This window comes from Sinohyriopsis cumingii, chromosome 5, assembly GCF_028554795.1.
Source record: "Sinohyriopsis cumingii isolate HCF-2022 chromosome 5, ASM2855479v2, whole genome shotgun sequence".
Lineage (NCBI taxonomy): Eukaryota > Metazoa > Mollusca > Bivalvia > Unionida > Unionidae > Sinohyriopsis > Sinohyriopsis cumingii.
The window spans coordinates 19283826-19309135 of NC_142965.1; the positions used below are offsets into that span (position 1 = coordinate 19283826).

At 34.3% G+C, this 25310-nt stretch overlaps 1 protein-coding gene across 1 annotated transcript in view; it reads right to left on the minus strand.

The window, feature by feature from the left end:
- Positions 1-7262: 7262 nt before the first annotated feature.
- Positions 7263-25310, minus strand: part of LOC149798735 (short stature homeobox protein 2-like) — a 51267-nt gene continuing 33219 nt past the window's right edge. Inside the window, exons 3-4 of the mRNA XM_089957284.1 lie at positions 15001-15058; positions 7263-7629 (exon numbers count right to left, since the gene is read on the minus strand). Of these exons, the coding sequence (XP_089813410.1) occupies positions 7325-7629; positions 15001-15058 (363 nt within the window). The 3' untranslated portion in view covers positions 7263-7324. The remainder of the gene's footprint in view (positions 7630-15000; positions 15059-25310) is intronic.

The following is a 25310-nucleotide window of genomic DNA, read 5'->3' on the forward strand; positions in this document are numbered from 1 at the left end:
CAAAAGAATGAAACGTTCCGTATCAAATCTGCATAATAATTTTGTAGAGATAATTTCGCTGTACATTCTGTCTGGATCATCGGAGTTTGAATTTTTTTTTATCCCTAATTTTTAAGTAGAAGGAAATATCTCAATACCTGTGTTGCACAGTGGGAAAAGAGCACAGTCTGCAATCAAAATGTTGTTGACCCGAAGAGGCCAGGAGAGACAGACAGACAGACAGACAGATGGAAACGTACACCTATCACCAGCAGTGATCTGGAAAGACTGGAAGCATCAGGTGATGATGTGATGCAGACAATCTGATTTTGATCAGATTATGAAATTTGTTCTATCAGTATTACAGAACGGCTAATTTAATTTCGCATAATTGTGTAGCTATATTTCTGGGAAAAAGTAAATCATTCAAATGTCATGTTCGATTCTATATTTCTGAGAAAAGTGAATCATTCAAATGTCATGTGCGATTCTATATTTCTGCTCTGATCTATGTTATTCCATCCACTGAATTCACGTTTTATTTTACTGTTTACTCGACTGGGGCAAAATCATCTCTTAAATAACGAAAACCCAAAACCATAAGGAGTTGAGGAAATCACACATCTCCACCACCTCGTGAAAAACGGCATAAAATAAGTCTGCTTACTCGGTGTTAAAAACAAGAACACAAGAAATAAGAATGAGAAAACTACCCAGTTCGAGCCACATGTATACAGGCGAAAAGCTAAAACACGCATGTTGCCAATACTCCAATGTGGCAAATCGTAAATTTCCAGCGTCGTAAAAGAACTCACTTGATTTAATCCATCCAGTTGGAATTAACTTAATTCTTCTAAAATCTCACTTAACCATTTTGAAAAGAGCACCAAACGTGTCAACATATTTAATAATACCTTTATTATAAATAACTGTAAACATGTATGTAAGCAATATTTATAGATCCTCAGTAATTTTACGTTCTTTATATCTTCACAAAAAACCTATGCTCGTCCTAAATTTCAACTAAAACTAATCACTACAATTTACCGTAATGAACAAAATGTACAGAAATTATAGCTATATATAACATTCCAATAGCATTTAATCAAGAAGCACGCATTTGACGCCAAATAATATGTTATCAAGAAGCACGAATTTGACGCCCAAATAGCATGTAATCAAGAAGCACGAATCTGACGCCAAATAGTATGTGATCAAGAAGCACGCATTTGACGCCAAATAGTATGTGATCAAGTATCACACATTTGACGCCAAATAGTATGTGATCAAGAAGCACGCACATGACGCCAAATAGTATGTGATCAAGAAGCACGCATTTGACGCCAAATAGTATGTGATCAAGAAGCACGCATTTGACGCCAAATAGTATGTGATCAAGTGTCACACATTTGACGCCAAATAGTATGTGATCAAGAAGCACGGATATGACACCAAATAGTATGTGATCAAGAAGCACGCATATGACGCCAAATAGTATGTGATCAAGAAGCACCCATTTGACGCCAAATAGTATGTGATCAAGTATCACACATTTGACGCCAAATAGTATGTGATCAAGAAGCACGGATATGACACTAAATAGTATGTGATCAAGAAGCACGCATTTGACGCCCAAATAGTATGCAATCAAGAAGCTAGCGTTTGACTCCCAAATAGTATGTAACCAAGAAGCTAATACACATTTCGTTTTCGAATTAAACTTTATTTAAAGCGTGTAGTTAAAAGAACATGCAAATACTGAGATCGATGGATTGTTGTTTATATGAAATAACATTCATTATGAGCCAATAGTATATATATTAACAAAACAAACATACTCCTTACCTTGCCATATATATATATATATATATATATATATATATATATATATATATATATATATATATATATATATATATATATATATATATATATAATGTTGATTTTTAAATTTACTTTATAATGTTTCCACTCGTGTGAATTTTTAAAACTTTCGTTTGAATGTAGTTAATTTTATTTATTGCACTTGCTCTTTTCTTTGTACAGATAATGTAAACGCGTTTTGGTGTGACGAGAACCCAATTATGCTGTGGAAAAAGAACCACATGTCTAATTATCAAACTATTATTGCATTATGTTTCCATGGTGACAAATATACACATTTCTTTATGATTAAATAGTTCATGGAAATTTCTGCATATTTTCTACTTAAGTCATGTTCATTACATGATTGACAGCAACATGTTTGAAAATTTTTCTTAAAAGATTGCAAGATTAAAATTTTATCACGGATTATAAGTAGATCAAAAACGTTTTCACACCTTTCACATGAAAGTTATTTCATGTTGCGACATCTGACAATCGCTTTCCTAATGTCTCGGAGTTGGCTGCATTATCTGGTGACAAACACAATAAACTATCAGTAAACGTGTAAGTAATAAAGATTCATTTTTTACCCAATTATGATATTCATTTTACAAATAATAACATTTCCAAAAAATTGTATTCTATTATGTGTTTGTATAAACGACTTATATCCTTTTCTATACAATATCATTTTCTAATACAATCTATTTTATTTTGATTATTTTCTTCTATAAGCAATATCATTTACACATATTCTATTTTGTTCTGCATTTTGAATAAGGGCGACTTATTTCCTATTAAAATAAATGCAATTTGCATTATTTTGCAGGTTTTCTGACAGGTACTGCGAACCTGTATAGTTACGTTTGTAAATATGCATACGAAATGAACCTTCAGTGTATTCACGTCTAAGTGTACAGGTAATCACAATGTTCACGTCTAAGTATATGGATAATACAAGTATTCACGTCTGGGTACATGGATAAACACAAGTTCATGTCTGAGTATATGGATAATCATAGTTTTCATGTTTGAGTACATGGATAATTACTATGTTCACATCAGGTACATGGATAATTACAATGTTCAGGTCTGAGTACATGGATACTCACAATGTTCAGGTCGCAGTGTATGGATAATCACAATGTTCATTTATGAGTACATGGGTAATCACAATGTTCACGTCGGGCTACATGGATAATTACTATGTTCACGTCGGGCTACATGGATAATTACAATGTTCACGTCTGTATACATGGATATTCACAATGTTCATGTCGCAGTATATGGATAAACACAATGTTCATTTCTGAGTACATGGGTAATCACAATGTTTATGTTTGAGTACACTGATAAGTGCAATCTTCACGTCTTAGTACATGGATGATCACAATGTTCACATCTGAGGACATGGATGGTCACAATGTTCAAGTCTGAGGACATGGATGGTCACAATGTTCAAGTCTTAGTACATGGATGATCACAATGTTCACATCTGAGGACATGGATGATCACAATGTTTACGTCTGAGGACATGGATGATCACAATGTTCACATCTAAGGACATGGATGATCACAATGTTCACGTCTGAGGACATGGATGGTCACAATGTTCAAGTCTTAGTACATGGATGATCACAATGTTCAAGTCTGAGTATATGGATAATTGCAATAATCAACACTTGGGTGCATACATAATAAAAGGAACTCAGTTTGTATCTGTAAAAACGCGTGTGCCCTCAATGAAGACTTGCAAATAAAAAAGTCAAAGTCAACACATTCAAACATTTAGGACAATTGTAACTATTCCTATTCTTACATAAACATCTCATCATGTCATATACTTATGCATACACGTATGCATACCAAACTGAATTTGTATATCTCATCATGTCATATACTTATGCATACACACATGCATACCAAACTGAATTTGTACATCTCATCATGTCATATACTTATGCATACTTGTATGCATACCGAACTGAATTTATACATCTCATCGTTTCATATACATATGTATACACATATGCATACCAAACTGAATTTGTACATCTCATCATGTCATATACTTATGTATACGCATATGCATACCAAATTGAACTGGTACACCTTAACATGTCATATACTTATGTATACACATATTCATACCAAATTGAATTTGCACATATTATCATGTCATTTATTTAATCATACAAGTATAAATACAAAATTTAATTTGTAAGTTGTACCTTTTTAATTTGGTTTTGTTTAACTGTGACAAGAAAGTTTGTTTAATAATGTCGAAGTCCCCCCCCCCCAAAAAAAAAAAAAAATGGTAAACGTGTTTCAGACACATTAACATTGACGTAATAGCCTAAAATTCTAAACAACGTACGCTTACAGGAAATAAAAATGTATTTACATTTGTCTACCACATTTGGCTTTTTTCGTTAAAGTAAAAGAACTCAAACACCTGTGGGAAAATGTGAAAAAGATTTAATGACCTTAAAATCTAATCAGGTCAACTATATAAGCATACATATAATTATATTCGCATTTCAATTGTCTGTGTTGAGTGGCTTTTGTGCAGTCTTGCTACAAAGTTTCTCTAAACGGACGAATGAACAGAGGACCAGGTCAAGATGCTTCAGGAAATGGAGGCATACAAACAGTAAGAATATATATTTCTTATAACTGAATCCACGCCTATTCATTGAGCGGGCGGTAATTGTTGTTTCGAATGAGGTTTTGGGGACTTTTCATTGATAGAGCGGTACTGGTATTTCAGAATGGGGTTTGGGGGACTTTTCAACGAAAGGACGGTAATTGGTGTTTCGAAGTGTGGTTGTGGGACTTTTCATTGATAGGGCAGTAATTGGTGCCTCGAAGTGGGGTTGGGGGACTTTCCTACTCAGATTAAGAGCGGTTTGTTTCTATCAGTTCTGATGACATGTCTGCAATTTCCTGCAATTTCCGGAAGGTGAAATATTGACATATATGTTAATAGCCGTCAGGAAAATCTCCCTCAGGGCAGGTATATCCAACAAGGGCCTGACAGATAAACCACCTCCATCTGAAAGTGTGGTTCCTAAACCACATAGTAATTAACTTAATTTGTTCATCTGAAACTCCTACAGTGTCACCGCTTTACCATATTTTCAAGGCAGTCAACGTGTAAAATGCATGAGATATAGTTCTCCGTTGATTACCCAAGGTTTGATATTTAGATAAAATAAGGTTATACAAGGTTTGAACTATAAATATCAAGAAGCTTTCTTTCTGATTATCTTTGGGATGCAGATCTGATTTCAAAGATTACATTTCCATATTAGCATCGGACTTAAAGTGAATGCTTAAATTGCTCGAGGTACATCAGAGATGTTTCCAAATGAATGGAAGTCATCATCAGGACAGCGATTCTGAGACCTATGACACGCTTTGAAAATTGGAATTTATGGGAAAGTCCTTAAAAGAATCCCCCTGCAGGCTGAGAGGATCCCAAAACTATGGATGCATTAGGAAGATCTGTAATGATCTCTGCCAAATATATTCTCTTGTCTCGCTTCTTTGTTCATTCGATTAGTATGTAACAAAATCTGGAATGTTGAAAACCAATTCATTAAAAGAAAATAACACAATCTTCCTTATGAAATGCTTTATCCCCAGATTCTATAACTGCCATCTGAGAATCTGAATCTCCCCTTGGCATATCAGCTCTCTCCCTTTTATATCGACAAAGAACAAGAAATGTACACATTCTCCAGTTCTTCTGATACCCGAAAACCTCTTTCGTGGCGAGTCCTCGCCCATATAACTGACGTAGTCATTATTGCCCTCATGTTAGATGGGTTCCTTCCTTTTATCCAGTGCAAAACTAGTAGAGGAAGTGCACTCACCGAAAACAGAACGGAACAACTGTATGATAATTTTTTAAAAGATTCGGACTTGTAATCAATCGACCTGGCAATCAGTTAATTTATATCCCTTTATGACTGACACTTTGATGCGCCATCAAGTCTAGATGACAAAGGTATTTTTGCGGAAGACCATATCTCTTCCGTGGCCTTCCTCACTCGTGATGTCTGACTTCTTCGCAAGAAAACCTGTCCTGCCCTTCCACCTCCACGTCCGCTTCCGGTTGGATTTTAGACTATTTACAAAGTTTGCGTCGTCTTTGAATCTCTTACCGGAACCTTTCTTTTTTGAGATTGGAAAGAGTGTCTGTCAAGACACGCGGTCCTAGCAACAGACACAACAACGATTCGAAAATGTCAATGAAAAAAGGCTGCCAAGAAGCACAAATACGATCACTCAAACGACGCAATCTTGAAAAATAGGTTTCATATAGAAATCAAGAAAGCTAAAAACAAAATGTGTACGAACCGCGAATATGAACAGAGCGAAAAACACCGTTACACTACAGTAGTGGTACCAAATGAAGATTGTATTACGCGTGCGGCAGCGGTGGTTCTTTCCGGGGTTTTCCCGGGTTCTTCCTCCACCATTAATACTGGCCGCCATGAATAGCCAATCGTGTGCTGAAAAATGGCGTTAAACCCCACAACAACAACAACAACAACGCGTGCGGCAGGATGCAGCTATTAGTTTATGGCCTTGCATTTAGGGTTGTTGATCTTTCTAAGGAAATGGAAGGAGCAAAGTTATATTAACCTATTGCGTTAGATTTGTTTGCAGGTAAATATAAATGCCGATGAAATTTGCATTTTTCTGTGATAAAGTATCCTTTCTCACCAACTAGAGAGACACGGTAAATCATTTTTATCAGTTTAAAAGAGAAGCATTTAGCATTTCGTTCATCCAGTTCTTTCATTTTTTCAAGCTCATTGCCCTATTCCTTAAAAAATGATCTTTGTACACGAAATATTTAATTAGGAACGGATACATCTGTTTAGACGTATGTAAAATGTTTATATATATATATATATATATATATATATATATATATATATATATATATATATATATATATATATATATATATATATATATATATATATATATATATATATATATATATATATATATGTGTGTGTGTGTGTGTGTGTGTGTGTCTGTCTGTGTGTGTGTATAGATAGATATATAGACAGACAGACAGACAGACAGACAGACAGACAGACAGATAGATAGATAGATAGATAGACTTCAATCCTCTAAAGCGTTTGTACTCAGAGTGAAAATTTCACCCTTAACACGTACGATGCATATCACCGTTTAACAATTGCCAGTTAAATGTTAAAACCATGCAATACTGAATTTAGAAAATAGAAGAAGGGGCCATAATGGTTATCACACATGAGAATATTACTGAGACACAAGACAAGGTGGCCAATATCATCAAGCCATTGTATTCCAGTCAAAGGTGCATCGTCCTCATTGGTGATAGATAAAATCAAGTTTGATCACATTTCACAAGGTCGTGAAGAAAGTAGGTCAATGTCATCCCGTGAAGGTATTTCCTGTCAAGGTCACATTGTCTTCACAGGCCTAATGTAGCTAGATGCTGCCTAGCTTTTAGTCTTAGGTCCGCGATGCTGGAGTTTTTGTTGGACTTAAAGCAGCTATCATGTAATGCAGCGTAATTCAGTTGGGAATAGTGGTGGGGATATAGCAGCATTGGGTGGAGAGGGTGTGGCAACCCCGCCGTAGAGTGGACTGGAAAGTATGGAAAGAATGGGGGATAGTGGAATCTCTCCAAAGGCTCCCGAAGCGAAGCTAGACTAATATAGGCAGGCACTCGGCAGGCATCTAACGGAGTTCCTGGCGACTGAAGTATAAGTCCAGCTGAAAAACACAATCAGGCCAAAAAAGAATTAAAAACTATATACAAAAATACAAACTTAATGAAACACACAGGAGCGTGGAAACATAAGCAAATGAGTTTTAATATTGAAAATTTCATCGTCAAATGAAGAGAAAAATGTTACTAGTCTAAGCAGGTTCTGTTATTGTCACTGGGCTTCAAGAGTAACAGTCAAATAAAAAAATTACGCTAGTCTGAGCAGTTTCTATTATTTTTTCATTGGACTGCACGAGTTACATTGGGCAAAGTATGAAGCATGACGTGAAACGTCATTTTCAAAATTACTAAGCTTGATTTAGATGATTTGTTTATTGGACTTACATTTTTAAATACTTCGAAAATTATTAGACAGAAAGAAATCGAGGCATGGAGAAAGGTTTTTGGTATTAGCATATGATCTTTTTAGCTCTTGCATTGGATGAGTGGTTGTATCTCCATATATTTAAATTTCCTCTCTCTCTCTCTCTCTCTCTCTCTCTCTCTCTCTCTCTCTCTCTCTCTCTGCTTGGAATGAATAACTTTTCAAGATATAATGAACATTTAATCGAATTGAATTGCGTCTTTCTTTTATTTCATTATTGCAGTATGTTTTTATTCTTTTTAAATTAAAACTAAAATAAATTTTTAAGAATTATTGCATCGTTTTGCGCATTGGTACTTGAGTACTGCTTTGAAAACGTACGAAAAGAGATACAAATAACTTCCATGCATCCCATCACACATACATACATACATACATACATACATACATACATACATACACGCACATACACGCACATTCTGACATTTTATTAAAACACAGCCAAGCACCTTGCTTTGCTATTTTATTGTTTGACTTAGCTGTGTTTCATTAGATTTTTAACTTTATTTGCATCTGATTGTTAGGGACTATTTCCTATGAACTTAATATATAACTTTAAAGTTAAATTACATATTGCGTAAATGTGCACTTTATTCACGTGTAGATATTAGGAAAGCCGGAATTTTATTACTCCGGTCTCTGCCAGTATTTTGTTCGAAGAACTGAATTGTATTCAAATCATGCTGACTCGTTTTAAGGAATGAACGCTTTCAGGTTATAGCCACCAAAATGTATCTCTTTTGTTTGGTACATCATCAATCTAATATTGACATATCAGAACCGCTTAATAGACATCCTGTATCGCTTGTAACCACGTGAAATAAACGCAATTTAAACACAAATGTGATCAAGCAAAAACAATTGCGCCAGGGCTTTTGATGCAATTAACTTGATAAAATATGATGGCGGTTCGCCGCGCGGCAATCACGGGTCTAAAAGTCACTTTCTTTTTCTTATCTTCGCCATGACTACAAATCATTTAAAGAAATTGAGCCCAAATTGTCTCCCTTACTCAACTAATCATCTTTTAATATTCTATGGCGCAACTCAATCATATTTCTCATTACCTACATATTTCAGTTTCTTTTGTGAAGAACGTGAGAGCAATTGGTCCAAGGGACAGTATCAATTGACGAATCAATACACCACCGCCACTATTCCGGAGTAATTGAAACGTTATATCTAGTGTATTTGTCGAAATAACAAGTTCTTAATCTTTATCAAGATGCTAAATTCTCGCCGTTGACAAAATTTTATGGATGGGCTGTTAGCGCCGGGAGCGCGCGCCAAAGATTATGGTCCACGCGGAGCAGAGATCACCAAGAAATTAATGTAGGAAATTGGCAACTCTCTTTCGCAATTAATCAAACACTGACGTCCATATTATTAGATATTAGGCCGAGCGGAATTTGTTTACACAAATTTTCGATATTCAATGTCGTAATTTCTTGGTTCTGAACTCCTGGCGCTTTTTTGGATCAAAAGTAGCAAAACATAATCATTTAATCTTTTCTTCCAACAAACATTTGTGTTTAGTTAATTTGTAGCATGCCCTCATACATCAATCCCTCAAATACATCATTCCATTTCTTCATAATACAAATAATATTTTTGCAATGGCAGAGGTTTGCTTCTCAAAGAGTGTAATAATTTCACTTATGACCCCAACACGGTTCAGTATGATTATCAAATATTTATCTTTCTTCATTAATCATTAAGGATGGGGGAATGCAAAGAAAAGCGCCCAAATTTCGTCCCCTGATCAGCAGATCTTTCAAATCCGAGACTTATGACCAATACACACGTCTAATTGCTTCATTACTCATATTTTTGGTCTTGATTAGACACAAAGGCGAACATTCAACACCGCAACTTGTAACGACAAAGTTTTGAACATTCATTAAAATCGATCAGGAACGTTCCTCAACGCTCTGCAAGAAATTCGTTGAAACATATGTTCCTGTGAATTATAGCCCAGAACATGTCTACCCAGAAACATATCTATAAAAACCAAAATCTATCATAATAATATTAGTTTTATTGCGTTTTTGCTGTTTTTATATTTAAAAAAAAAATACTGGTAAAACAAGTCTAAATCTGATTTTAACAATCATGACATTATCTTTCGCACAGTAAAAAAACTCTTTTCTCTCTTCCCACCCACCCCTTTCTCTCTAAAGTACATGCAGTTGTTTCCTTGTTATCTTTAATGTTTAGCTTGAACAGGATTTTGATGTAGTTTATAATTGTAAATATAGATCTGCCATTACAGGAATTTGTATATTTTAAATCAATAGTGTATTAAAACACACACACACACACACAGATATATATATATATATATATATATATATATATATATATATATATATATATATATATATATATATATATATATATATATATATATATATATATATATATATATATATATATATTTTAAATCAATAGTGTATTAAAACACACACACACACACACAGATATATATATATATATATATATATATATATATATATATATATATATATATATATATATATATATATATATATATATATATATATATATATATATATAGTTATGTATATTTAATTTTATATAGTGTGCTTAACCTTTGTCTGTGATTGAGGGTAGATTTTTTTTGTCTACCTGACAATTTTTGTTTTTTCAACCTGATATTGATGATAAGTGATCAAGAAGATATTTATTAAAATTTAATTCAAGGCCTAAACGTCTTTACAGTTTGATGCAATTACCCTTTAGAAATCATTAGTTTTCCAGAAAATACCAATGTATATATATATATATATATATATATATATATATATATATATATATATATATATATATATATATATATATATATATATATATATATATATATATTCATATTACCCATGTTAGATTCTTTTATCACATATTTTTATTACAGTGGATATTATTTAGATAGAAAGAAGAACGAATAATTTAATAATATTCTGACTGAAACGATGCACCTTTCCTTTGCTGCGTTTAAAAAAATAGTCCCAAGCAAATTTGAACAAGTATTAACAAATAAAAGTAATCACTACTTTTTACAATTTATGAATCAAAGAATAATTTAATATAAATATAGGCAAAAGCGGGCGTCAACTTTATTAATTTTTTAAGTGTCTTAATAAATGTCTGACATCGGTAATGACAGCATTGACAAATGATTTGTTAACAGAGGTAGGGGCTAGATTGAACGACCCTTTGAGGAGCAACACTTAGAAAGGTCAGCCAGACAGATGGACGGACAGAACGATCGATATATAGATTATTGGACGGATTATGAAGTGATTCATTTTACATTCCTTACACATGGGCGTGCGCACATAGGGACAAGGAGAGGGGAGTAGCTCCCTCCCCACCAAAAATTTCACCTCTAAACATATTTGACATACAGCAGTAAAACTTTAATAACTGACCACTACACGTTTACCCCATCCCCCCCAAAAAAACAATAATTCTGCTGGTGCCCCTGTAATGACTCTTATGTCTGGCATTATTCGTGTAATACAATATGACGGTCAGTGATATAGTATCACAATATTTTTGCGAGTATAAAGTTTTGGGAATTTAGCGAGCTAACAAATAATCTCTAAAAATAGAATGCTCGTCAAAGTTTTCTGCTGAGAACATGTATATGAAATAAACGCCAATGATTTCCTGTAGGACAGCTCTATGTGTTTGTAAAAAGAGTTAGGTCATCGTAGACACCGCATTACAAGCGTCATCGTTGACACCTCATTACAAGCGTCGTAGTAGACACCGTATTACAAGCTTCATAGTAGACACCGTATTACAAGCGTCATAGTAGACACCGTATTACAAGCGTCGTAGTAAACACCGTATTACAAGCGTCGTAGTATACACTGTATTACATGTTTCATCGCAGACACCGTATTACAAGCGTCATAGTAGATACCGTATTACAAGCGTCAGCGTCAAGGACATACTAGTGAGCAGACGGATTTGTGTATATTCATATGAACTATAGGCAGATTCATTTTTCTATCAGTCTGAGAAACGACAGAATTTTTTTTTATGTTCCTAAAATTCTATGTAGCTATAAGGTTCAAACTGAAGATCGCCTAAACGCGAAAATATCGGGATCTGTCGTAATTAAACAGGCTCCGAACAAAATATGCTTATGATTTTCTATTCACATTCTCAAAATAATTTAGTCACAATCACTTTGATCTACAGTGTCACGTGGTTGATGTTCTTTACTCCCTGAGCTTAGGATAAGTACATCTAAATCATTCGGAAGTTTGAATCAGGTTTTCCGATGGTGCATCTTAGAAGGCAAGCATAGACCATACAGCTTTCTAATTCACAGTTTGTCTGATAACAGCCCTTTCAAATTTTCTTGTAGTTTTATCAAATTAGGAGCACCATTTGACAATTACATGCTTTAAAGCAAAAATGAAAATCCAGTACCCTTCATGCTGTATTTGCTGTGTAAGGCAAAGTGATTCAATTACGATACTCTTCATAAAGTAAATTAATAAGACCTTACAATTAAACCAATCAACTTCCCCCTCTATACTGAGGAGAGAATGGAAATAATATGATTGAAGATGCTCTTGGCCTGTTCCTTAAGGTTAACTGGATAAATTTGCCAAATCTTCATCAATTCCCAATTAAATTAAACACCGCTGTCGAACTTAGGGTATTATCGACTGAGAAAAGAAGTCAAATTGGTTGCTTAAGTCTGTAGAGCACGTGCGATGCACGTGCGGAATAGTCGCAGTGAGTTCATACTGTTTGACAGACCTGGGAAAAGTTCAGAACAGTTAATAATGATGAGTTATTTATTTTTACCAGACAATGATATTGAAAAGTTGACAGATATAGCAAAAATGGGAGTAATAACATAAGGAGAGAAATTAAATGCAGAATCAGCAAAACGGCATGCCATCCTCTACAGATGTAATATCGGTGTCTCATCACTGAATACGAATTCGAACCTGATATTTTAACAATAAACAACATAGACATTTAAGCCATAATCGTTTGAAAATATACAATTTTATATTTTATTAAGACGCTTTTAAGTTTTTGGTTTGCCTTGTAGTAAAATTCATTGACCTTCACGTGTCATTGGATAACAACGTCTACCGAGGTTTCATTACGATATATCGATAACATTTACACCAAATAAAAAAGAAATGAATTAAAAAATGAGACAATTTATGCACGCGGTACACAAATAATAATTTCCTAGAGCAGTACTATAACTGTACTCAACACGTGACGACTATATAACTGTAACCAATACGTGACGACTAACTGTTAGGCCTAAAGGTACGATGAAAATTGCTTGTTGATTTGAAACATTGTTTTCGGGAAATACATTTGATCGTGATGCGTTTGTTGAGTAGACCACTTTTTGTAACAAATGCACTCTTTTGAAACCCATGCAAAATATATGAAGAGATATATGCTTTATAAACGTAACTACTCTTCTTTTTAATGTATGCTAAATTTAATTATACAAATAACAATATATCTTTAAAAACAGTAATGATAAATAACATAGATGGCTACAACATAAAAAGGACACAGAAAACTACAACATAAAAATGACATGGATGACTAAAACATAGAAAGGGCATGGATGACTGCAACATAAAAAGGCATAGATGTATGCAACAATAAAAGGACATGGATGACTACAACATGAAAAGGACATAGATGACTACAGCATGAAATGGGCATGGAAGACTACAACTTAGAAAGGTCATTGATGACTACAGCATAAAATGGGCATGGAAGATTACAACATAAAAGGACGTGGATGACTACAGCGTAAAATGGGCATGGAAGAGTACAACACAGAAAGGGCATGGAATAATGCAACATAAAAAGGACACGTACGGCTACAACATGAAAATGACAGATGAATACAAAATACGATACAGAAAATTGGTATCCATGATGATTCAAGTGAAGTCAGCGATAGAGGTGAGTAAAAACTAAAATTAATCCGTCTAACGGAAGCGATAACTACTTTTCAAGTTTTGAGAATTCGTACGTGAGCACTGCGTTTTGCGCTTAACTGAAGAAAAATTGCATCATAGTTTTACATACCGTATGTAACAGTATACAATACTCAGCTCTTTGCAAGTAGCAAACATCCAGCTTTGATGTCACAGATCAGTCGCTACGTTATTCGTCCCGTTAATGATTGTAGAGAACATCATAGACCCTGACAAGCCAGTGCATTATGCCACAGCAGATCTGTGTCTACGCTTTATAACTGTAGGCGAGTGTAAAACACAAACACATAGGGATTTTTCTAAATACTTTAAAAAGAACTTTAGTACTCCGAATTGTGCTCAAAAGTTATTAACCGTTTACTCAAATATTCGCTTTTATTAACCGTTTACTCACATATTTGCTTTTCTTAACTGTTTACTCACATATTCGCTTGTATTAACCGTTTACTCACATATTTGCTTTTATTAACCGTTTACTCGCATATTCGTTTTTTTACCTTTTTACTGACATATTTGCTTTAATTTACAGTTTACTCACATATTCGCTTTTTTAACTGCTTCCTCGCATATTCGCTTTTATTAACCGCTTACTCACATATCGCTTTTTTAACTGCTTCCTCACATTTTAGCTTTTATTAACCGTTTACTCACATATTCGCTGTTATTAACTGTTTACTCACATATTCGCTTTTATTAACCACTTATATATTCGCTTTTATCAACTAAATACTCCCATATTAGTTTTAATTAACCAAAACATTACATGTTTGCATATAGTAACCAAATAAATACATGTTCGCTTATAGTAACTAATTAATTACATGTTCGCTAATATTACAAAATAAATACATGTTCGCTTATATTAATACAATTTTAAAACAACTTTTAATGTCAGTGCATAAATTCCTGATGTAAAATGAACATGCAACAACAATATATTTCACTGATTCTACTTCAGAACCCACCTTTTTGCATTTGCGACTCCTGTTTTCGACATTTTGCTCGGCGATTTTGGAACCAAACCTGCGAAAAGTAAAAAAAAAAATAACATCGATTTATGTGTTTTCTCTCGAGGGATGTCCAAAATTAACTCGATTTCAGTGTTATCTCATCAGCTTGAGGGGTAAATCTTATTTGCAAGACAACATAGTCCATGGCCGTCATAATAAGAAAATGCCCGCATCTATCATATTATTATATTAGGCTCCCTGTCGCATCGTATTAATTTCATTATGTTGAATTAGGAAAAGTGTTAAGTCACAGCAGTATTACTGTTTTTTAATCAATGGCCGAAAATACAGAGATAGAGGATGTTTCGCTATCAGCGTTTTGGGGTTTCTCCTTTGCATTTTTGTTTGTTCAGCCGAAATTCGGATATTGTCGGGATTCTTCAATTGTTTGACAAGTCATTATGTTTGAAGTGGCCTAAACAACTGGACAAACAGAATTTACATCAAAGAATGGTTGGGTTGTTTTTTTTTTTTTGTTTTTTTTTTTTGTTTTTTTTTGCCTTGTAGTTTAGTCACTGCTTTCTTGTATTATATTCAATATCATTTCATATTTTCCTTGATATTAAACTTTGTCAAAGAATAAAGTTGTAAACAAACCTTACGCCGGTGGATCTGAAATAAGTATTTTTATAGTAATGTTTGCTTTTGATAATAATAATAATAATAATAATAATAATAAACTATCTTTAACGAGGATAACACATTAGGTCATGGCTGACCCATCTGCTTTGTGGTCCCCAGTTTTTGCAATCGGCTATGTTAAAAGAAATATAAAAAATACACAAAATAAAAATACAATACTATGCACATAACCAGGTATCGTTGCACACACATTCATACATATTTAACATGAATGACTGTGTGTGACTATATTGGGAAACATACAAATATCAACAATATATGACGAAATAATTGTCTTATTAAACTGAAATGACCACAGACCATCCATCATTTTACTAAAATCAAATGGCATCTAGAGAAAAATCACATTGCTGCAGTCATTATATTCTTTGTAATGTCAATGGGGGGGGGGTAGGAGGGAATCACATTACTCCTCTCAGCACAGTTTGCTTAAACGCAGTGGCGTAGCAACCGCCCGAGCAACCCCAATACATCGGGGAGGGGGGGTAGTGAAAGGGGAGCAGGTCCAGTGATTAAATTTTGTCCGGGACGGGGGGGGGGGGGGCAGAATTTCTTGCTACGCTACTGCTTAATGGTGATACAAAAGAAAAATCTCATTACTCCAGGCAGCATAGTTTTCTTAACGGCAATAGACAAGAAAAATCACATGACTCCTCTCAGCATAGTTTTGTTACAGATAATAAAATAATCTCTTCTGGCAGCATAGTTTGCATACAGGTAATAGATTAAATCACATGACTACTCTCAGAATAGTTTCAATACAGGTAATAGATTAAATCACATGACTCCTCCCAGCCTAGTTTAGATGCAGATAATAAAATAATCTCATGATTCTGGTAGCATAGTTTGCATACAGGTAATATATTAAATCACATGACTCCTCTCAGCATAGTTTTGATACGGATAGTAAAATAATCGCATGATTCTGGCAGCATAGTTTGCATACAGGTAATACAATAATTCACATGACTCATCTCAGTAGAGTTTGCATACAGGTAATGCAATAAATCACAGGACTCCTCTCAACATAGTTTTCATACAGGTAATGAAATAAACCACATGACTCTTCTTAGCACTAGTATATTTTATGTGATAAATAATATACTGATTAGCGTGCTCCAATATATTTTTATGTAATATGTAACATACTAATTAGCGTACACCAATATATTTTTGTGATAGATAACGTACTGATTAGCGTACACCAGTATATGTTTTGATAATAACATACTGAATAGCGTACACCAGTATATTTTTATGTGGTAGATAACATACTGATTAGCGTACACCAGTTTATTTTTATGTGATAAAAAACATACAGATTGGCGTACACCAGTATATTTTATCCGATAGATAACATCCTGATTAGCGTGTAACATTATATTCTATGTGATAAATAACATGCTGATTAGCGTACACTAATATATTCTATGTGATAAGTATCATACTGATTAGCGTACACCAGCATATTTTTATGTGATAATTAACATAATGATTAGCGTGCACCAGTTTTATTTTGATGTGATAGATACCATACTGATTAGCGTACACCAGCATATTTGTATGTGATAAATAACATGACGATTATCGTGCAATAATCTATTCTGTGATATAATATTGATTAGCGTGAACTAGTATATACTGTATGTGATAGATAATGCTTAACATACACTAGTATATTTAATGTGATAGATAATTATGTACGCATACTGATTAGCGTACGCTAGTTTTTATCTTAAGTGATAGATTAAGATGTATGAGTGATTATTTTTAAGTAATGGAAAGAATTTTTAAGGCAAATCATCGCCAAAGGCAAAATCAGCGCAAACATGAAAACCATAGATAGATAGATAGGTATAAATGAATAAATAAATAAATAAATAAACAATATAGATCAGTAGACATAAAGACCGACTGATAATTATATAGATATGAAAGCAGATAAATTGATTGAGAAATGAGGACAAACAGACAGATCTATACCATGTTTTATAATTCAGAAGATGGACTCGACTTCTGGTGCTTCTGTCACACAGAACATATTTGAATGTTTTCCAGGTTTCATATTAAAGTTTTTTTTCTTAAAATGTTAATTCCCCGAAAGAGTTGTACGTGAACTGTTTACTTAACATTGAAATAGGCTTTATTAAGTGTTTCATGTAATCGATAACATTATATACATCCCTTATGCTGAACAATAGATGTGGACCTATATATAAGTCCATGCACAGGCCCGGCCCTAGAGCAAGGCGAACGAGGCAACCGCCTTGGGCCCCGCGCTTTCAGGCAATGCAATTTGTTTGCTTAGGGCCCTGCGCTCATCGCTTGATGCATTGGGCCCCGCATGCTGCCTAAGGCCGAGCCTGCCATTGCACCTTTCTTTGAACCCTAAACTACCACGAGGCCCATCAGCACTATGCAATATTTGTTACATTAAACTTAATTTTGTTTAATATATGCCGCGACCTTGCAATTTTACAAGACATGACTCCTACTTTCTGTGTTGTTATATTTATCCCTTTCACGAGCTGCACCCAAAGTAAACGACTCTGCATTCCGATTCGTGTATGTGTATGCAATCTCAGAATGCCAACATTTTGATTGTTTTATGTGTTATTTTTATGTAAGAACAGCCATTTATTAATAGTGTACATAAGAGAATTTTCCAAATAGAGACATCTGATGAGTCCTCTTGCTCTACTTCAACGTATTCATTCAGAGCGATAGATTAACGATGAACGCAAAGGGGATATAATATCTGCCCCCTGTTTCTCAGTATTAAATAAAAGAGAGGTAGCTTCGATAACGACCGGCAAAAGTGGTTATTTCTCAGTAGATCTGTGAAGTGTCTCTCTTATGTCCGTCGGCTCTCTTCAGTGACGTTCATGTACGTTGATTCTTAAGTGACGTTCATGTATGTTGACTCTCTTTAGTGACGTTCATGTACGTCGACCCTATTACATCAGATGATCAAATGAACAGGTTTAATTAAAGCCTACATACGGCGTCGACTCTGTGTGTGTGTGTGTGTGTGTGTGTGTGTGTGTGACATTATTCTGCTTAAATTAACATTTCTAAAGACTATATGATTCTCTCTCTCTCTCTCTCTCTCTCTCTCTCTCTCTCTGTGTCTTCGATAATAGAAAGGGGTGTCGGATTAAACTTGCAGGGTAATTATGGTTCCGAGCTCAAATTAGGTTGGAACTACAAGAATACGTCGAAGAATTAGAAATACACTGAACTTTGAATATGCTATTTTGAATAATATGACTATAAGTTCTTTCAATAATGGTAACACCACTCTATGACAAAGACAATGCTTCAAAATTATGCAGATTAATAGAATATGGCTATTAGATTAAATATGACGTATTTATGTTTCACTGTCTCACTGTTAGTGGAATATGATTGCATTAGATATGATGTATTCACGGACTTTCAATGTGTCACTGTTCCTGGAATATGATTGCAGCACATTTCCTAATAGATGGATGACTTCACAGCTTATTTTCTCCATGCAGCTTGTCGTCTGCTAATGTTAACATCCACGCTTGGCGCGCACAGGAATATCAATTGATATACTCTGCTTTGTACTTTAATTCCATGTTGACCAATCACTCACATACAATTATAATGGACTATGTTTGCGGTGGTGATTTGTATTTTTCATACGATTATTCGAAGTTACAGAACTCACCCTTAGTATCTCTCGAAAACTGTCTTACACAAGTAATCTGCCACTGTGATGGACACGTCATCGGCTACCTACTGTCTTACACTAGTACTCTGATGGACACGTTGTCCGCTACCTGCTGTCTTACACAAGTAATCTGCCACTGTGATGGACACGTCATCGGCTACCTACTGTCTTACACTAGTACTCTGATGGACACGTTGTCCGCTACCTGCTGGCTTACACTAGTAATCTGCCGATGTGATGGACACGTTACCGGCAACCTACTGTCTTATACTAGTAATCTGCCACTGTGGTGGACACGTCACCGGCTATCTACTGTCATACACTAATACTCTGTCACTGTGATAGGCACGTTACCGGCTACCTACTGTCTTGCACTAGTAATCTGCCACTGCGATGTACACTTTACCGGCTACCTACTGTCTTACACTAGTAATCTGCACTGTGATGGACACTTTACCGGCTACCTACTGTCTTGCCCTAGTAATCTGCCACTGTGGTAGGCACGTTATCGGCTACCTACTGTCTTGCACTAGTAATCTGCCACTGCGAGGTACACTTTACCGGCTACCTACTGTCTTACACTAGTAATCTGCACTGTGATGGACACTTTACCGGCTACCTACTGTCTTGCCCTAGTAATCTGCCACTGTGGTAGGCACGTTATCGGCTACTTACTCTCTTACACTAGTAATCTGCCACTGATGGACACGTTACCGACTACCTACTGTCTTAGACTAGTAATCTGCCACTGTGATAGGCACGTTACCGGCTACCTAATGTCTTGCACTAGTTATCTGCCACTGTCATGTACACTTTACCGGCTACCTACTGTCTTACACTAGTACTCAGTCACTGTGATAGGCACGTTACGGGCTACCTACTGTCTTACACTAGTAATCTGCCACTGTGATGGACACTTTACCGGCTACCTACTGTCTTGCACTAGTAATCTGCCACTGTGGTATACACGTTACCGGCTACTTACTCTCTTACACTAGTAACCTGCCACTGTGAGGGATATGTTACCGGCTAACTATTGTCTTTGACTAGTAATCTGCCACTGTGATGGACACATTACCGGCTACCTTCTGTCTTAGACTAGTAATCTGCCACTGTGATGGACGCGTTACCGACTACATACTGGATAATGTCAAGACTCCGTGCTACATTCAGTCTTATTGATGATATAGAAGAACATTCTTGCAACCTATTGTGAAGGTGTGATGGCATTTTTAGGTACGCATACCAAAGAAAAATAAAATTCTATGCAAATTTAATCGTCATTGGGAAAGCTTAAACTTTTGATTTTCAATCATATGTACCTATCTATGTACCCTTCTGGAATGGATTTATTATATGTACCTATATATGTACCGTACTGGAATGGATTTATTATATGTACCTATCTATGTACCCTACTGGAATGGATTTATTATATGTACCTATCTATGTACCCTTCTGGAATGGATTTATTATATGTACCTATCTATGTACCCTACTGGAATGGATTTATTTTATGTACCTATCTATGTACCTTTCTGGAATGGATTTATTATATGTACCTATATATGTACCCTACTGGAATAGGTTTATTCTTTCCGTTTGTATGTTCCTCTTTTTGAAACTTAAGATAAATCAGAGCAAGTTCATAAAGCTGAATTTTAAAAAAAATTATTGTGAGAACTAGTGTTATTTCCTTGTCTACATTTTAATAGCAAAACACGCTTTCAGATTTTAATGAATGAAAAAGTTACCGATATGCATACAAAGTAAACATAACCAGTCCTCCACCACTATAAACTTAGAGTGTGTTTTGAGTTGCGAAAATTGTTCTTATGTTACGTGTTTAGGCTTTGTCAAATTTAACAAATAATTTATTTCCTAGAAAAACAAGTTAAAAATAAAAAAGTACTTACTATTTAAAGAATCAAATCCAAACAAATCCAAGAATAATCCAAGAATAAAAATTAGAAATCCTAGTAATAAAATGTTCTAATGAATTTGAGTTTAAGTCCCGACGAAATCCAAAATGGAAGGCGATGACATGCTATAGTCAGTGTAGTACTAATGTGTCTACAGTTCTTTGTTGAACCACAGAAAATAATGTTCCGGTGTTTGAATTCCAAAGAAAATTTAAACATATGTCTTTGTCCAAGAATTCTGTATGAGCACTTAAATATTCACAGGGGAAAAAAAGTTAATAATTCAATCAAATAGAATTTCAACTCAAACTGGTCACAGCAGAATTAACACCTTGACGTCTAAGTGTTTAAAAGCCCAACTGGCTAAATTCTCTATAGAAAAAGGTTATACACTTATTTAAGACGCAAAACAGACTACCGTATGAGGGTCACGTGATCATTTTCTAGCACAAGATGGAAGCTTTACATCACGTACTCCCAGTACAACCTCGATTTCACTCTATAAATCACACACTACAAATTAATACAAAGTTATTTACTTCAACTCTTACCTATTCTGTATCAAGATCAGGAACTAGGTCAGCATTAAGATACAAAGTTCTAATATTAGGTGCTTACGAAAAACACAGTCAGGTCAAACAAATTTCTGGTAAATGTCAAATTCCAGTAAATTAAATTTACAATATAATAGCATGTAATGGAATAAAAAAATTAAAACTAACAAATAAACCATTAAATCAAATCAAATATAAATTAAATCAAATATACATAACACTTAATATTTTGTTGGAATTATTTTCAGCACCAATGGTTCACTGGGTTTTGGAAACATTATCGTTCAATATTACTGTGGCTATTTATTAATTTGACTCAAATTTCGGCAAAATTTCTAAATCTTCTTTAGTATAGATGTAGACTACTCTGCAATAGAATGAAGAAAGCTTTAATATTGAATGAGGTTTTGATAATTACATAAACCCTTTCAAGTTCAAGCTATTATATTGAATGTGGTTGCTTCGAATCATGAAATTAAAACCCAACAAAAATGAGCCAAACTTTATGCGAAAAGCACCCTCACCACCAACTCCCGCCGTTCCCTTACTGATATAGTTCTAGCGATCAACAAAACTCAGCTATGTGATAATTCAACTTCATTACTGTAATAAATACTATCTTATACATGTTTGTTTTATTTGAGCCCAGTGAATAAAACCAAACTTATAAAGCAGCTGACATTGTTTCAGTGCTTAGCTTTATATTGGTGGATGTTACGAATTAAAGGTCTTAAACAAAGTAACAGATAGAAAAGAAACCATCAAGTTTGGTAAAATCAATAAATAAATTTATTTTTCTTAGTTACAAAGTAAAAATGTTAGTGGAACTTACAGTATTTTGAATTTAATCCCAAATAATCCTAAAATTTCAATCACAAGTCCAACATATAGCGTTCCGTATGAATTCAAATATTGAATAAGGTGATGTGCCAATAGTCTTGCTGTATCGCAATGATATCACCCAGAATACGTTTGAATGAATTCATAATAATCCCAAAAGAGTGATTTGTCCAAAATATCAATGAGCACTGTGGAATTCTAATGAATAATGTTTAAATAAATGATTTCTCCAAACTATGTCGGAACACAACAGTAAATAATCTTATAGACTGAACGTAAAGAAGGAAGTAATAGATTTTGATCAGAACCTTATATAGAAACATAAGACACTATAAAATTACCAGGATGTGGATCAGAATTTCTAAGGCTAGACCGTGAACTCAAATATCAATCAACAAATTTTGATAACCTAAACACATATCAACAATCAGGTAGACAATAGATATTTCAGTTGAAAAACCAAGGTCCTGAACTCATATCCAAGTACACATATTTTTTTATTTAAAAAAATGACATTAGTTCAGTATGCCCTAACTCCTACCTTAGAGTACGGACAAAGGTCAAGCACACAATACAAATACAATGTACATAACAAAGATATGACGTCAAAGAGAAAGAATGTGGATTATTTAGTACTAATACTACCGACAAAAAGAAATAAGAAGGAAAAATCTACGAAAAACGATTTAGCAGTTAGATAATTAGTAGTTCTGGCGCACTTAACCCATGGCATTTATCCTTAACCATTGACTTCACCTATAATCTTTGGATATCACCCCGTTGCCCTTAGCAAGCATTTTTCCACATATTTTGAAGACCCAAACTTATTTTTTTTTTATTTTATTTTTTGTGTGAAGTTTTGGTTGTTTTTTCATAACTTCTTAAATGCCACCAAGTCAGCGATTTTTCTTTGTCTTATTTTTAAAATATATTCTGCAAAACCATTGTGACTGCGGTTTTTACTTACGTGTTTGGGTTCCATTGACCCAGCGATGTCACACATGTTGAGGATCCATAACCCTAGGTAATAGTGTTACGATTATATGCTCTTAAAATAAGTAACAGAAAAGAGTGAAAGACAACAAGCTTTGTAAAATTTAAAAAAATATTTATTTCCCTAGCATACCAAGTGCAAACGAGATAAAAGAACTTAGGGTATTGCGAATTAAATCCCAAAATAATCCAAGAATTATATACACAGGTCCTAATAATTTAAAGTCCTGAATTAAACTCAGTACAAGTTCCGCAGAAATCCAAAAAATGAAGGCGATGACGTGTCTGTTATAGCTTATAGAGTGTCAACATTCTTTTCTTGAATCACAGTAATATTATTCCAGGTTTGAATTTAGTATAAATTCCAGTGAATGTCTCTATCCAAGAATTTTATCAGAGCACATTTGTATTTCCAGAGAAAATATTCACTTGAATTCAATACTTTGAAGAAATAAAATTCAGCCTAATCTGGTCACAACGTAATACAACTTTAAAGTGATAGATGTTAAAGCACAAATGACCTAGTCCTCACATTAACAAGATTATATAGTTCTCTACCTGACTTCAGGTCACAATTAGCATTTTCTATTTGTAAAAAAATTACCTAATAGAAATAAAAAATCTTCTAGAATGATCCTGATGTTTACAAAATCAAAACTATAATCTGGATTACACTCAGGAAATTTCAAAACTTAGACCCAAATAAACATATTTACTTCTTTCATTAATAATGATCCTAATATTAAGCCCATACCCATAGAGAATAATTTAGCTACGTATTAGTTGTTTACAATAAATAAAATAAAAAAGTCAATTTGGGTCAAGTAGAAATGAACTCAATTTTTGGAAACCGTCAGATCCAACATACAAAGTTACATTACAATAGCATATAATGAAATGAAATAAAATATAACTAATAAACAGTTATATTAAATATACATAACACCAGAGAAAATCGAACAATTTTGTACCCTAAAGTCTGAACCTCAGTCAACAAATATTTTGCTCTATTTACCGTTTGTCCGATTTACGAAAGATCTGAAAGTGAACTAATTATTTCTTTTTACCGATTTTACACTAAGCCTAGTGCACCATCATTGTCATTCATATTGAAAAAAAAACAACCTCTGTTAGAGCCATCTGCTCTCTGAAAACAACATTAATAATTTGGACCATATCAAGTGACACCAGCAAATGCCATACGCATAGCATCACCTCAAAGTCATTCCACAGGCAATAGCTATGAGACGGGTATACATATTTCTAGACACACCCAAATACATGTCGTCCGTTGTTACTCTGCTACGCCTTGAGCCTGTAAACTCTATTAATTAATGGGCGTTTTTCGTATGTTTTTCTCCTTAGGATATAAGGTTCTAAGGCATGTATGTATGTATGTATGTATGTATGTATACGCAACAATTCAGTTAACAGAAACATGTAGGTTATATAAGGTGTAATGTCAGTACTGTTCACATGACTCGTAATTAGGCTTCGTCATTTTTCGTCTGTCTGTATGTCTGCTTGTTTCCATAATACATATATTGGTATTTTCCAAAGTATAAAATCTGTACAAATGTTAGGTTCCAATGCATACATATAAATAAATAATGT